Source organism: Arachis ipaensis, chromosome B2 (genome assembly GCF_059453495.1).
Source record: "Arachis ipaensis isolate K30076 ecotype BB chromosome B2, ASM5945349v1, whole genome shotgun sequence".
Taxonomy (NCBI): domain Eukaryota; kingdom Viridiplantae; phylum Streptophyta; class Magnoliopsida; order Fabales; family Fabaceae; genus Arachis; species Arachis ipaensis.
In genome coordinates this window covers 120,580,292-120,595,091 of record NC_142437.1, presented here as the reverse complement: position 1 = coordinate 120,595,091, position 14,800 = coordinate 120,580,292, and the positions used below count along the sequence as shown (strand labels likewise).

Here is a 14,800-nt window from a genome sequence, read left to right as displayed (position 1 = left end):
ATTGCCTCAGCCAATCACGTCTTGCCACGTGTCAGCACGCCCCCGCGTGCTGAGGCAACACGCTTCCCACGTGCTGCCCAAGCCAGCTAATTGTCTTTAGCCATGTCATCACGCCCCCGGCATGCTGAGTCATCACGCCTCCCATGTGATTCTTGCTCCGTCCAACCACATATTGCCACGTCATCTTCACGCCTCCACGTGTAGCAGGTAACACGTCCACTGCGTGTTGACCTTGCATCAGAGATATCCACCTAGAGATAATACACAATTTTCCTCCATTTTTTTACCAAAACACCACGTTCCAAACCATATTCAAATTCTTGAACCTAAAAATAAATTATCTAAATTATTTTTATTAGGTATTGAATACTAACGAATATTAAAAAGTAATTTAAATAAGTTAACTTTTAATTTTAAAAATATTTTTTAAATTTTTATACATTCAAATCATGACAAATTAAATTAAAAATTTTAATTTTAGTATATTAACAATGTAAAATATTTTATATATCTATTCAATCATATTTATTTTTTTAATTATCATTCACACGGTTAATATTAAAAATAATTATTTTTAATAATATAATTATATATACATAAATACATATATAAAATTATTTTACATTAACATATTATTATAATTAAATTGAATTTAAGGGTATTATCCATTATGTACATTTGAATTTTCGTCATGCATGATGTCAGCATGATGTCCTCTGTTTATTAGTAATCAAATAATACTAATCAAAACTAGTCATAATAATATTCCCCATTGCTATTTTCCTCGAACTAGAAATGATATCTTTATAATTTTCACGTGTCTGTCTAAGTACAATAATAATGATAGTGACAATCTTGGAAGAACATTAATCCATGTGATTGCATATAATTGCATATATTGAATGCTTCCACACCATTAATATTTGAACATCGCATCATTTAATTTTTAATTATCACTTTAACGAAAATACCAATATGCATGGACAACTGGTTAATCACTACTTATTAGTACTTACTAGTTACTACTAATTATAAGAAGGGTTAACCAGTACTTAGCTTATTCTCTTTTTAAATTGATTATCATTATTCTTACTTTTTATTCATACATTAAAAATTTAATATATCAAGATATTACTATGTCTATATATATGTATATATTAAGTTCTCTAGGGGTAATAATAATTGAATTAATTTATATTTGCATTATTGCATTTCAGTCCATATATATATATATATATATATATATATATATATATATATATATATATATATATGTAGGAATCTTCTAAATAAATTAAAAAATCAATATTAAAAAAATTCTTAAATAAACTAAAAAAAGTATAACAGGATAAAATTTATCCAATTTTGAGCATAATCAGCCAATACCCAATTTTCTCTCCTCCCAAAAAAAATGGTCTGGTATTTAATGTTATTTTAATTTGTTTTTAGGAATATTGATTTATTAACTTATATATTTAAGAAAAATTTCCTCAACCCATAAGTTTATGTATAACTCTTCGTTTGAAATAAGCAGCTGATGATATATTATATGTATATATTCTCTAAATTTATTATTGTTGAAATTAAGTTAAATATAATTCCATTATAAAGTAAGTAGTAGATGTATATTAATATTAATATTTAATTATATGTTGCTACTATATAAGTTGAACATAACCATTAAGTTATGGTAATAATAATGATCTCATAATTTATAATTCACTATATATTGAGCATTAATTTTTCTCAATGCCTGATTAAGAGAAATATGAGATCCGTTCACTTAACCATATCTAGAAAAATGTTTATAATTGATAGCATGATGTTATTGTAACCGAAAATATATAGAAAAATGAAATTGGAGATAGATATAATCATGGAGTCAAATCAAACATGAATATTATTATACATGCATGCACGTCATGTGACTTATAGTTTTTCTCCACCAATCACTTTCATTTTTCCCCCTCAAACTCAAAGTGCGTGCCTAAGAAATTAAAATTAGAAATATATTAAATAAATAAATAATGACCAGTTCAACCCAAAAAAATAATAATTCTATTTTACTTTTTTTTTTTCAAAAGAGAAACATACATTAGGTCACAAAATCTTTTCCTCCACATACATGTTATTAAAAACTGAATATTCAACTAAATACTAGTTGATATAATTGGCTATTAAATATTATACACTTAGAAGTTTCAAACTTACCCCACAAGTTAGTTAGGTCAACCTGCACAGCTTGTATTTTTATTTTTATTTTTTTAAATTTCATCCATATTTTAATTTTTAATGCAAAGGTCCACACACGAGAAGAAGAAGAAGAAATATCATATACGAAAATGGTGTGCTCTCCAAGAAAGAGATATATCAGCAATAATTCGGCATCATATTCATATATCATGTATATAATTAATGATAAAAACAATTAAATTAAAATGCGTAGCAAAAGAGTCAATTGTTTCCTTTGTCCCCACGACATGAAAATACAGTAAAATAATAAAAGCGACTAATGCTGAATTTTATTAGCGTAGTAGTGGTTCGTAAAGTAATAATATAAAATAGAAAATATTCTTAATTTACCACAAAAAAAAACTTTTTAAAAATTTAATAAAAAATATTTAATGACAATAACATAATAGTCATTTTATATTTTATTTAATTTATATTTTTATAATAATTATATACTTTCTATTATTATTAAATAATCTTTATTTATAATAATTTTATAACTACTATTAAAATTTTGTAGCGATAAAATATAAGATAATTAATATTTAATTATAGATAAATATATTAGTGACTATTTTTATTATCATTAAAGTAAAATAAATAATTGTTAAAAATAATAGAAAAGATCATCATTTTTTTTTGTTTCTTACGATATGTCGATATCTGTCAACTTGGCATACTAATGACTAATTTGCTGCAATAAGAGTTTGTCGTTGATCAATGAGTTGTTGCATGCATAAAGTGGAATTCAAACCCCGATCTTTTCTTAAATGAACTAATAAACTAACCATTAGATCAATCCAACTTGGTTGAAAAGATTATGATTATTTTGGCAAATATTGCTGACCTTTAGTATAAGAAATATGGATTCTTAGAATGTGGTTTTTTTTTTTATATACTTTTTGGTCATGTAGAATGTGGTTATCAGTTTTCACTTTCCAAGTTCAAGGAAGAATAAGACTGGGCCTAAAAGCTTGAGCCCAATAGGAATAAAAAAGGAGTTTTGTGCTGCTAATCTGCTATATGATGTTTTTTTCCTTCTTATGAGTTATGCCACCCACTAAATGAAATTGTAGGAAAAAATGAAAAAGTTTGTCAAAAATTGAGAAAAGTACGTTTTTACCCACAAAAGTTAAGAAGGTTGATAGATCTATTTACAAAAAAATAAAAATAAAATAAAATTAAGTTTGTATATATAAAAGATAGATTTAGGTTAATAAAATTATCTAAGTCTTAAAAAAGTATAATTTTTTTTTTAAATTATCTTCTTTTAATCTAACTGAATTCTAAATTTCTAATCCTAAAGATTAGTAGATTATTGTTATTTTGAATAGTTTTGTTAACATCTTAATCAAAGATTAGTCAAGGTGATAATTCCATCAATTCCTTAGAGTTATTGTGTTAAAATTCTCTAAGAAGATTTTATGAGATTTATAACTGTATCCCATTAAGCATTTTTATCAAAAGGTTTATTTTTAATTAAAAGGTTTAAGAATAAATTGGTAAAAAAAATGCAAAAGATTGAGACCTATAAGCGCAATCTTAAAAAATAAAAAAGACAAAAAACTTCGTAAAAGATTTAAAACATCAATAAAAAATTCAATTATTAAATAATTTTGTTTCTGTTAACAAAAAAGACCAATGTGATACCATATAAAATTGTCATATAAATATTCATGCTAAATCTTAAATAATACATAATTTTGTTGAAAAATCTAACACACATTGTCTTTAATATTAAATCCAAAATTAAATACTTTATAAATATTTAAAAAACATAAGGAATACTTAAAAAATGCACCACTAGACTCTCATTGATCCTCTTAACACGATGAAAAATCAAAGAATTGATGTATTTTTTTAGAGGAAGACTAATATTAAAAAAAGTGAACATATAACTTCTACAATATCAACACTTATAAATAGTTCTTGCACTCTAATAAATCACAAAAAAAAATGAGATACAACATTCAAAAATTCAAAAATTTTCATCGAAAAATGAGTTAGACCTTCAATTCTTATAATAAATTTATGACCCCTCCAAAATTTTGTTTCAAGCTCTGCCGATAGATCAAAGTTCATCCAACTAAACTCATCAAATCCAAAAGTCTTAAGTTCCTCCAATAAAATCTGAAGCTCCTTACATGCATCATCATTCATATCCTTCACACTGTGACTCTCAAGAAAATCCGAAACTCTATACAAAGCATGCATCGACCATTCAATATACTTTTGACTTCTCTTACTCTTCTCAAGATGTTTGATACCATCACGCCATGTTACAAATAGTTGCTTAAATAGCTCCTCCAATTGTGGAACAGAAAGTTTTTCTGTTTTGCATAAATTCTTGAAATCCGTCATTGAACGATAAATGTCAAATGAAAAATACTTGATCATCAGCTTAGGCAAAGTGGGATAATTACTGGGCAGCTGTTTATTATACAAAACCTCGGCAACAACAATGCAAGTATCATTCACAACATACCCTTTGCTAGGGTCACAAAATTCATCTAATCCTATTTCGAATTTGTACTCCACAATTGAACTCCCTGGCAAAATCATATACAAAATTATTGAACTTCCATGATAATTAAATTCATAAAAACATACAATTGTTGTTAATATATATATATATATATATATATATATATGATAATTTTGTAAATTGAACTCATAAGGAATAATTAGGGAAGAAAAGGAACAAAAAATATCTTTTAGCAATGCTAGGGGATCAGCAATTTTTGTGATTGGTAGCCATTAAATAGCCATCAATGTGAGATTGGTGTAAGATTTCATCCAATGACTCACCTTTTTCTGTTAGTTACATGCTGGCCAAAATTCAATAAAATTACTGGGACCGCTAGTTGTACAATATTAATCAGCCTTTAATCAGCCATTTAAATAATATTTAATTATTTTTTTAGTGTAATATGTTCCTATTTTATAGATACATATCTATAATTAGATTTTAATTTAAATTTAAATTTTAAAACCCACCCACTTCATTGGTAGTTACGGTGACTTTGCTTTACTTTCGTAACTTCACGTAACAGATATAGTTTTTTAAATTCCTTATTCTATGGGACATTCACACGCATTAGTGAATCCCAAACCAAAAAGGTATCATTATTTTCCACACATGTGTTTATGTAATTTGTTAAGAAATATCATGTTCAACATTTTTAATTATATTTTAATTTAAACATAAAAACACTCTGCTGATTTAATTGGAACAAAGTTGATCTTATTTAATTTTATTAATAAAGTTGTTGTAAATAAAGTACTTTCTACGTAAGTAGTTTGAGCAAAAAAGCAAAAAAAATCTGGAATTTAAGACAGAAGATGTAGTTGATATGGTCATAAAAATTCTGTTGTTATTTATCAATTATAACACATGATAATATGATATGTTATTCAAAATATTTTTAAAACACATCCAAAATCAGGCTAACTTTAAATATTTAAATTTAAACGTTAATAATACAATTAAGCTTTTGATTTTTTATTCGATCAAATGAATATAATATTTATTATTTAAATTATCAGTTAAATTTTTTTCGATTCTTATTAGTTTTCAAAATTATTATAATCAACAATTAATTTAAAATTGTGTTGTTATTTTTCGATTATAATACATCTGATAGTATGATATTTTATACAAAATATTTTTAAAACACATCTAAAATCAATCAACTTTAATAAAATTAAGAGGTTGCGGGTTCGAGTCTCCTTTGGTAAAAAAAAAATCAAATCAGTCAACTTTAATAATACAATATAAATGTTAATAATACAATTATGAATGGTCGAATATAATTATATACATAAACTAAAATATTTTCAATTGTAGTTTCTTTTTCAATTGTAATACATTTAAAATATTAAGTTATACAAAAAATATTTTTAAAATACATCCAAAATCATAAATCTAAAATTTAAATTTAAACATTAAAAAATAATTGTAACACATCTAAAATTATGAAGTTATACAGAAAATATTTTTGAAACACATCCAAAATCATAAATCTAAAATCTAAATTTAAACGTTAAAAAATAATTGTAACACATCTAAAATTACGAAGTTATACAGAAAATATTTTTAAAACACATCCAAAATTATAAATCTAAAATTTAAATTTAAACATTAAAAAGACAGCGTTGTAAATGAGCGCCAAAAAGGAGGAAGGCAGCGTTGAGGATGAGTACGGAAGAGGAAGGTGGCACGGATGAACGACATGGCGCAAACGTGACTTCTCTGCTTCTTTGAGTATTTTGTACGAGTTTAATTAATAATTTGATAGTTTAAGGTTTATTTTATAATTTTAAAATCAAAATTTTGAATTTTGAATAATTTTATTTTTAGATATGTATTTAAATTATAATATATTAATAATTAAATATATTAAATCTGAAACAGAAATTTAAAATTTAAAATTTAAATTTCAATTTTTTTAGATTGTATTTTAGATGTGTATTTAATTTTAAAAAAACAGTAAATCTATTCATAATTTTTAGTTGCGTTTGTTTTAATTTTTTTTAATTATTGTAATAAAAAACTGAATGTTGTATTATTTTTAAAGGATACCTAGTTGAACAGAAAATTACTGGCCTCCCAAACTTTTCCTTTTTTTATTTATATTTTTGCTCATCACTCATAATGAGTCGACTCGAACCTTACCTATTCACTCGTTTAACAACTTTAGATATAACATATGACAAAATAATTAAGTCTATTTTTAAATAATCAATATAACCTCTCATGATGAATTTAGTTATTAATAATTAAGCCAAACGACACTGCATAAAAAAATATATAATACTAAGAAGATAAAACACACAATTATTTTATTTAATTTAATATATATAACGTTTATAATGATAAAAGCTTCCAAATCCATAGTATGGAAAATAAGTACGTACCACGTGTTTCCTTCATGTTGTCAAATTGATTAAGTACATAAATTGTAGATGAAAGTATCCGCGAGTAACAAGGATATTTCCCACGACACATTTGAATGGTCAAGCATTCTTTTTGATACCACCTTTCTCGCTGCATAACAATTCGCCTAAAACGGAATCCAAAGAAAAAATGGGTTAAAACCACACATCAAAGTTAGTATATTATTGCATGATATAAAAGAGTTGATTCAATTGCAAGTATACCCTGAGTAAAGGCCAACTGAGAATTCATTGGAGGAAAGCTTCAGATCCTTGCACCCATTCCATTTAGAGGAGAAATTTTTAATGGTCCATGTGTACGTCACTTCCTCACCAATGCCATTTTTTGTTTCAACCGTTCCTTCTTCATCAATCTTCATTTCTGTGGTTCAAAGTGCATGAGGAGTGCTAGCAAGGATACGGTTTAATTTATTTTTAATGTATATTTTGTATTTCAATATGTATTCTATAACTGATTTAGTAATTAACAACATAGTTTTAAAATATTACATAAAAGTTTTAAGAATTTTTCACTTTCTTCGTCTCAATTTCACATTATTTGTGAAAATGAAGCTTGCTTACATTGCCTTATCAGCAATATTTTAAAAGAAAAGTCTAGGGACCAGCAACTTTGTTAAATTCTAGTCAGTATGTAACCAGCAAAGAAAAGTGAATCATTGGATGAAATTTCACACCAATCTCACACCATTAAAATCATCATTGATGGCTATTTGATGATTATAAATCACAAAAGTTACTGACCTCTATCATTTCTTTATTTTAAAAAAGGAAAATCAGAAAACTAGTGACGTATTTATTGCTTGCCTTTCGGTTGGCAGCACGTTATAAGGCCTTTGACAACGCTTTCTATTATTCCTCCATTTGCTGCCATTCGCTGAGCATCATGAAAACTCATGGTCATCATATGCACAATCTTGTATACACTTTTGCTTTTATGTTAAATTGATAGCTGAAAATCGTTAAATAATTTGATATGTTTGGCTAAATTATTATTTAACTATTTTTACCAATCAACTTCACGTAAAGAAAAAAGATCATCATGAAATTATGTCTTTACCGATTTCTCCATTTTAGCTGCATGAAGATCAACCTCCATATGGGTTCTCATAGACAATGCATCTAGAACATGAAGCTCCAACCAAGTCAAATCATCAAATCCAAAAGTCTTAAGTTCCTCCCATAGATTCTGAAGCTCATTACATGCATCATCATTCATATCCTCCACACTCGTGGTGTCAAGAAAATGCAAAACTCTTCCCAAAGCAGTGAACGACCATTCAATGAACTTCTTAGTTCTATTCCTCTTCTTCTGATTTTCAATAAGAATAGGGTGATATGAACACGCTTCCTCCAATAGTTGAACAAATCTTTTCTCTACTTTGCATAGATCCCTGAAATCCACTAACTCTAAAGAAGACATGATACCCTTCGCAATCAAGTGACTGTGCTCAGTACCATGCTTCTTGACTGAAGCCTCAGCAATAATAGTGCAAGTATCATCCATAAGATACCCATTTTCATGAAAGTTAAATAAAGTCAAGAATTGCCAGCGATGAAAGGAAGGAAGTTTTTCGCGGTTGTATTTTCCATACCCATAATCCTCTGCCAAAAGTGAAGTCATATGATAATTAAAATGATAAAGTTCTTACAATGTCTATATACATTATTGTTAAACAAAAAACAATCTAAATTTATCTTATTTAATATTTATATATTATAGGATAATTTTTTTATTAATATCTTTTTGTTATTAAATATTTTTATTATATATATATATATATATATATATATAATTTAGGGTTGTTCATATTTCATAATATGATTCATTTACTGAAAATTAAGGACTAAGTCAAAAAATCAGCTGATGAATTATTTATATGATTATAAAATAAAAAAAATAAAAATATTAATTAAAGATTTATTATTGATGAAGTATATATTTTGTAATGGATTTTTCTGTACAAATAAAATGGTTAGATATTTATATATTTCTCAATTTTTATTATTGCGTGTTACAAAATATATATACATAAATATTAGAATCTTCTTTTGTTTTATTAAATTCTTATGTTATTTTTATTTGTTATTTCATCTTTTTCTTTTAAAAAAAATTTATTATATTTATCATTTTTTAAGTTAGTTATACTTATCTTTTTCTAACAGAATCATCTAGAGATTCTAGTTTTTTTTTATTTTATTTTAAAATTTAAAATCAATTTAGTAATTAATATAAATAAGTAGTATTGTTCTTTTATATAATAAAACAACAACATACAATAAATAAGTAACATTATTCTTCCATATGATAAAACAACAACATATAAAAAAAAATTATTCTTTCACAATTTTATTATTTTTAAAAATAATTAATAAATGTTAAAAAATATATTTTATACTATAGTATTAAAAATTATAATATAAATGTTTTCAATTTGATATTATTGAGAGTGTACATAGAAAGTACCAAAACTATGGGAGTCCAAGCTTTGCTCGTGATGATTAAGTATAGTAATTCGGAAGTTAGTAGGATTAGTGTAGCAACCACCAGATAAACTATGACTGTCCCCAACACACATGTACATTGTTAAGCGTTTTGTCATGAACCCTTGTCCTCGTGGATACAGAAGAATTCGCCTAAAATCAAATCAAACAGATTATCCAAACATATAGACATACATATAAGCTACAAATTTTTAAGTTTTTAGTTCCAGTGGTTTTAGTCATTGAATATATATCAAAAACAGAAATATTAGAGAATTAGTAAAAATTATTATTTTTGACAAAATATTATTTAAAAGTGTGGACTACTAAAAATATATTTTTAAATAGTTAGACTAAAAGAATTGAACTAATAATTAAATACGTGTGTAGTTTAATATATTTTTAATATATATTTTATATTTTAATGTATATTCTATATTAATAACTGATTTTAATATACGTTTAATATAATAAAATATATATAATTGAAATCAATGACTAAAACCACTGAAACGTCATAATTTCTGAAATATTTAAAACGCTTCTCATAGATATGTATAAGTATACCATGGAGTGTTGTCAACCAAGAATGTCTGGGAGTACAACTTTTCGCAATTCAATTTTGAGAAGTTGATGATTGTCCAAGTGAACGTCACATGTTCCCTCATAGTTCTTTCGATCCTTCCTTCTTTGTCATCAACATACTCCGGTAACTCCATCTTCTCTGTGGTTGAAATTAGTTAGCATAAGGGAATGTTAATAAAAAAGAGAAGAAAACATTGCAAATTTTTTTTTTTGCATTACTTGCCTTCCATTTCGAGGTTGGCACTGTATTGTTTGAAGCACTATATATATAACTATTCTGGTGGCTGATGTGGAATATCGTCTCCTCAAATCTCTCCCGTTGATTTTCTCAAACCTCCTTTGTTTAACAATTTCCAGTGGACTAAGCCAAAGTAGTGAACACTACTAACCACATGCCTGGAATAAATATTTGAGAAATGCTATGGGCCATCAACTTTTGTGATTTGTAACTATCAAATAGTCATTAATGATGATTTTAATGGTGTGAGATTGGTGTGAGATTTCATTCAATGACTCACTTTTTTTTGTTGGTTACATGCTGGCTAGAATTTAACAAAATTGTTGGCCCCTTAGACTTTTCCTAAATATTTTTGGCAACCATTCTGATAAAGATACATAAAATATTTTTTTTAAAGTTGTTTACCTGTCAGGTTGTTAATAAACATATTTATTAAATCAATTAATAATTTATTTTTTAAAAAATTAAAATAAAATTGGTTTATTATATTAACAACAATAAACTCAATTGTTCATATTATAATTATCAGATCCAATTCGATTCAATTGATTTATATAATCTGAATCGAATCATACTTAAATTCTTTAGAAAAAGACAAATATATTCCTAATTTTTTATTTTGTAGACATTTAAATTCTTAAAAATTAAAAAATGCAATTAGATCTCGGACAAAAAAATACTCTACCCCCAAGTCTATCTTAGTCCAACCTCTCACTAATCTCTCAATCTGACAACAAAAAAAAAAAAATCCTAGCCCTCAACGTCTCCTTAGCTTCCTCTCCCTTTCTTCATTAAAGCTCGAGCTCTCTCATCTCTTACTCGCTAGCTCTCGCAATCTCAAGCTCTCTCCTTCTCTCGTCTCTAGTCTCGCACTCAAAGTCGTCGTCGCTCTCTGCGTCGCCAGTGGTCATCGTCTCACACGTAGTCTCATTCGCACACCTTTCCTAAGCTCGTTGTCGCCGATGGCAGAAGCAGGTCTCGGAATTGATCGTTGTTGTCGCTCCATGTCTCGTCACTGTCTCGCACTCAATCACACGCCTTTTTGCGCTCGTCGTCGCCGGCGGCAGAAGCAGCCATTCCCGAGGCTGGTCGTCATTTTCGTCTTCTTGCTTTGAGTCTCGCCATCAGCTCCCTTCGTGCAACCAGAAGCTGGTCCTCAATTTGGTGAGTTCCAATAAATTTTTCTGTTCTTTCTTTTTCAGTTTTGTTGTTGTAATTCATCTTTGTTGCTGCAATTTGTTGCTGGAAATATTAATGATGTTTTTTTTTGTTTTGCTGAAAATTATCATTAACATGAATTTGTTACTAATTATCACCAGTGAATCTTGAATAATTTGTTGTTAAAATTATCACTGAACTAGTTTTTTTTGTTGCTTAAAATCATCACTAAGATGAATTTTTTTACTAATTATCATTAGTGAACCTTGAATTTGTTGCTGTCTTGCTCAAATAATTACTTAACTAAATATTTTTGTTGTTGAAAATTATCACTGAGTTGAATTTGTTAGTAACTAAACTTTAAATTTGTTGTTGTCTTGCTGAATAATCACTTGTATATGAAAATGAATATTAAAAGGAGATCTCTGCTATATAGTATTATTATTTCTCCTTTTTTTTGAAGATTTACTGTTTAATATCATGCTTAGTTATGCTCAGAGCAGGACAGATTTGCATTATTGTTTATTTTTTTCGATGATTTACTATTTGTGATATGTCTTTAGTTACTACAAACATTAGCTAAATAGATATGATTCATTGGCTAAAATATTTGAGATTAGTTAGTACCTGAATTTCTAAAGAGATTTGAACTATGGATGTAATTGAGTTTGAGAAAAAATTGTTTACAGCAAGTGATCCTAAGGTATAATGATTGAATATATTTTTAATGATTGAGTGGCAATTGGCTAATTACATTGACTATATTGCCTCTTTTTAATTCTTATATTATAATCTTTATGGTGGTTTAAAAATTATGATGGATGATGTTTTTTCTGGGTTTGATCAGGTTATGATGAAAAAAAATGAGGTTTGATCAAATTTAAAAATAGAGGAATGCTAGGGAGCCAGTAGAATTTGTGATATATAACCATCAATTAGCTATCATCAATATTTTTAATGGTATGAGATGAAATCTAACGGTGTAGGATTACTCATTTTTCTTTTGATGGTTAAGTGCTGGCCAGATTTCAATAAAAGTGGTGGCCCCTAAACTTTTCCTTAAAGATAAATATCAACAGTCAACAGGATCGGATCATCTTGGTAACATTATCGTTCTTTGACATGAATTTTTCTAGTTGAATTAATGTTCTGATGAACATTTTACTTAAACTTACTTGACTTGAGTCTTGAGGTGTGCAAGCTGAAGATGAGATCAGATACTTTAAATTTTTTGTATATGTTTCTCTAATCTGGGTCTTTCTCTTTTTATACAAAAAGGAAAAAAGAAAGTTTATCAAAAATTTTACTGTATCAACCTCTTGTTTGATTATTGTGTTAGCTTATGTAAAAATACACCTCTTATTTTAAGAAATCTTAACCCCTCTTTTATTCTTAGCTTCTATACTTTGTATTATTTAGTAGAGTCTAATTACTTGTAATCAAATGCAATTATAAGATCATTGTAAACGATTAAGCCATCTTAATCATCAGCTACATAAAATCTTCTGGGTTAGTGTGATAAGCAACAAATAATTGATCAATAAACGCCACATATTCATAAATTTGAATTTATCGGCTAACTTTGTCAATGGAATTCTGTTATATTAGTTTTATATGGTCAATGTTTTTTTCTTAAAATTTAATTGTAACAACATTTTCATCTGTTGGCCTATAATGGACTCAAGTCTTTATGTTAAATGTGTAAGTAACTTAAAGGAAGTAAAAATTATAGTTTTGTCATTAGTTATGCTCTAAGTTAATGACGCTTAACAATCTTGACGTAATTAGATGTTGAATCTTTTGTTCAATAGCACATGGTAGGGTAAAGTTGCTAATTAGCCAAGGTCGCAAAATTGCTTCAAGATAATTAAGAAAGGAAATCGTTAGTATTTCAGTTTTTAAAATAATAGATTTTTTTATTATATTATCTTTTTTTAAAAAATATTATAATCATGAATGAACAATATAATTTAGTTGTGATGGTTTTAATGTATTAAAATTATTCAGTTAGCCACGGTTAAGGTAAAACAAATACTACCATTTATTTAAGCATGTTGATAATGAACTAAATTTAGAAAATAATTTACTCGCACATACATATATAAAGTTGTATGCTAAGTTGCTAACTTTTTTATGAAAATATTTTCTATAAAAAATTTTAACTAACTTTTATAAAATAATTGCTTAATATTTTTAAAATTAGAAAATAAATTATTATTAATAATATAATAATTTGATTTTCTAATTTAAAAATAAATAATTTGTAAAATTATAATATAATTTATATAATTTAAAAAAGATATAATTAGTAATAAATGAGAATATTATCTTCCTCCTAATAATATAATCATATGAAGCTCCTTACATGCATCATCATTCATATCCTTGACACTATTACTCTTAAGAAAATGCAAAACTCTTCCCAAAGCTATGAACGACCATTCAATATACTCTTGAGTCTCGACTTCTCTTACTCTTCTCATGATATTTGATACCATAACGGTAGTTAAAAATAGTTCCTCCAATTGTTGAACAAAATACTTTTGTATTTGCATAAATTCTTGAAATCCTCCTTAGTATCCAAAACCTCGGCAACAACAATGCAAGTTTCATTCACAACAAACCCTTTGCTAGGGTCATAAAATTTATCTAATTCTATACCGAATTTGCACTTCATAGTTGGAAGAACTTCAGGGCAGTATTCATAGGAACTCCCTGGCAAAATCATATACAAAATTATTGAAGTTCTATGATAGTTAAATTCATAAAAACATTTTATTATATATTAGATTGGGCAGAAACTACGTGAATCCGCCAAGTTAAAAATTGCTTCATCAATCAACCAAAGCACTTCTCTATACAATTCGAACCAGCTTAGTTCGAATTTCATTTGTATATAATTCGAACCGAATCAGCTCGAATTACTTGGCAACATTCACACTAATTCGAACAAGGTTGGTTCGAACTTAAAACATACATAATTCGAACTAGATGAGTTCGAATTATATAGGTGGAAGCTAACCAAAGTAATTCGAACCAAGTAGGTTCGAATTACTAATAACTAATTCGAACCAGGCTGGTTCGAATTAGTTAGGACTAGACCTGTATATATATGGTGTGAACGTGAGTATCTCTCATTAGAGGGGTAAG

At 26.9% G+C, this 14,800-nt stretch overlaps 2 protein-coding genes across 2 annotated transcripts; both read right to left on the bottom strand.

The window, feature by feature from the left end:
- Positions 1-86: 86 nt before the first annotated feature.
- LOC107627942 (uncharacterized) lies at positions 87-7,547 on the bottom strand. The gene is made up of 4 exons (XM_016330750.1): positions 7,393-7,547; positions 7,150-7,295; positions 4,297-4,781; positions 87-251 (listed from the first exon to the last, which is right to left on the bottom strand). The coding sequence occupies exons 1-4, from the start codon at positions 7,545-7,547 to the stop codon at positions 87-89; spliced, it is 951 nt and encodes a 316-aa protein (XP_016186236.1).
- A 686-nt stretch (positions 7,548-8,233) lies between these two features.
- LOC107627941 (uncharacterized) lies at positions 8,234-11,498 on the bottom strand. The gene is made up of 2 exons (XM_088506230.1): positions 11,432-11,498; positions 8,234-8,790 (listed from the first exon to the last, which is right to left on the bottom strand). The coding sequence occupies exons 1-2, from the start codon at positions 11,496-11,498 to the stop codon at positions 8,234-8,236; spliced, it is 624 nt and encodes a 207-aa protein (XP_088362356.1).
- Positions 11,499-14,800: the final 3,302 nt, after the last annotated feature.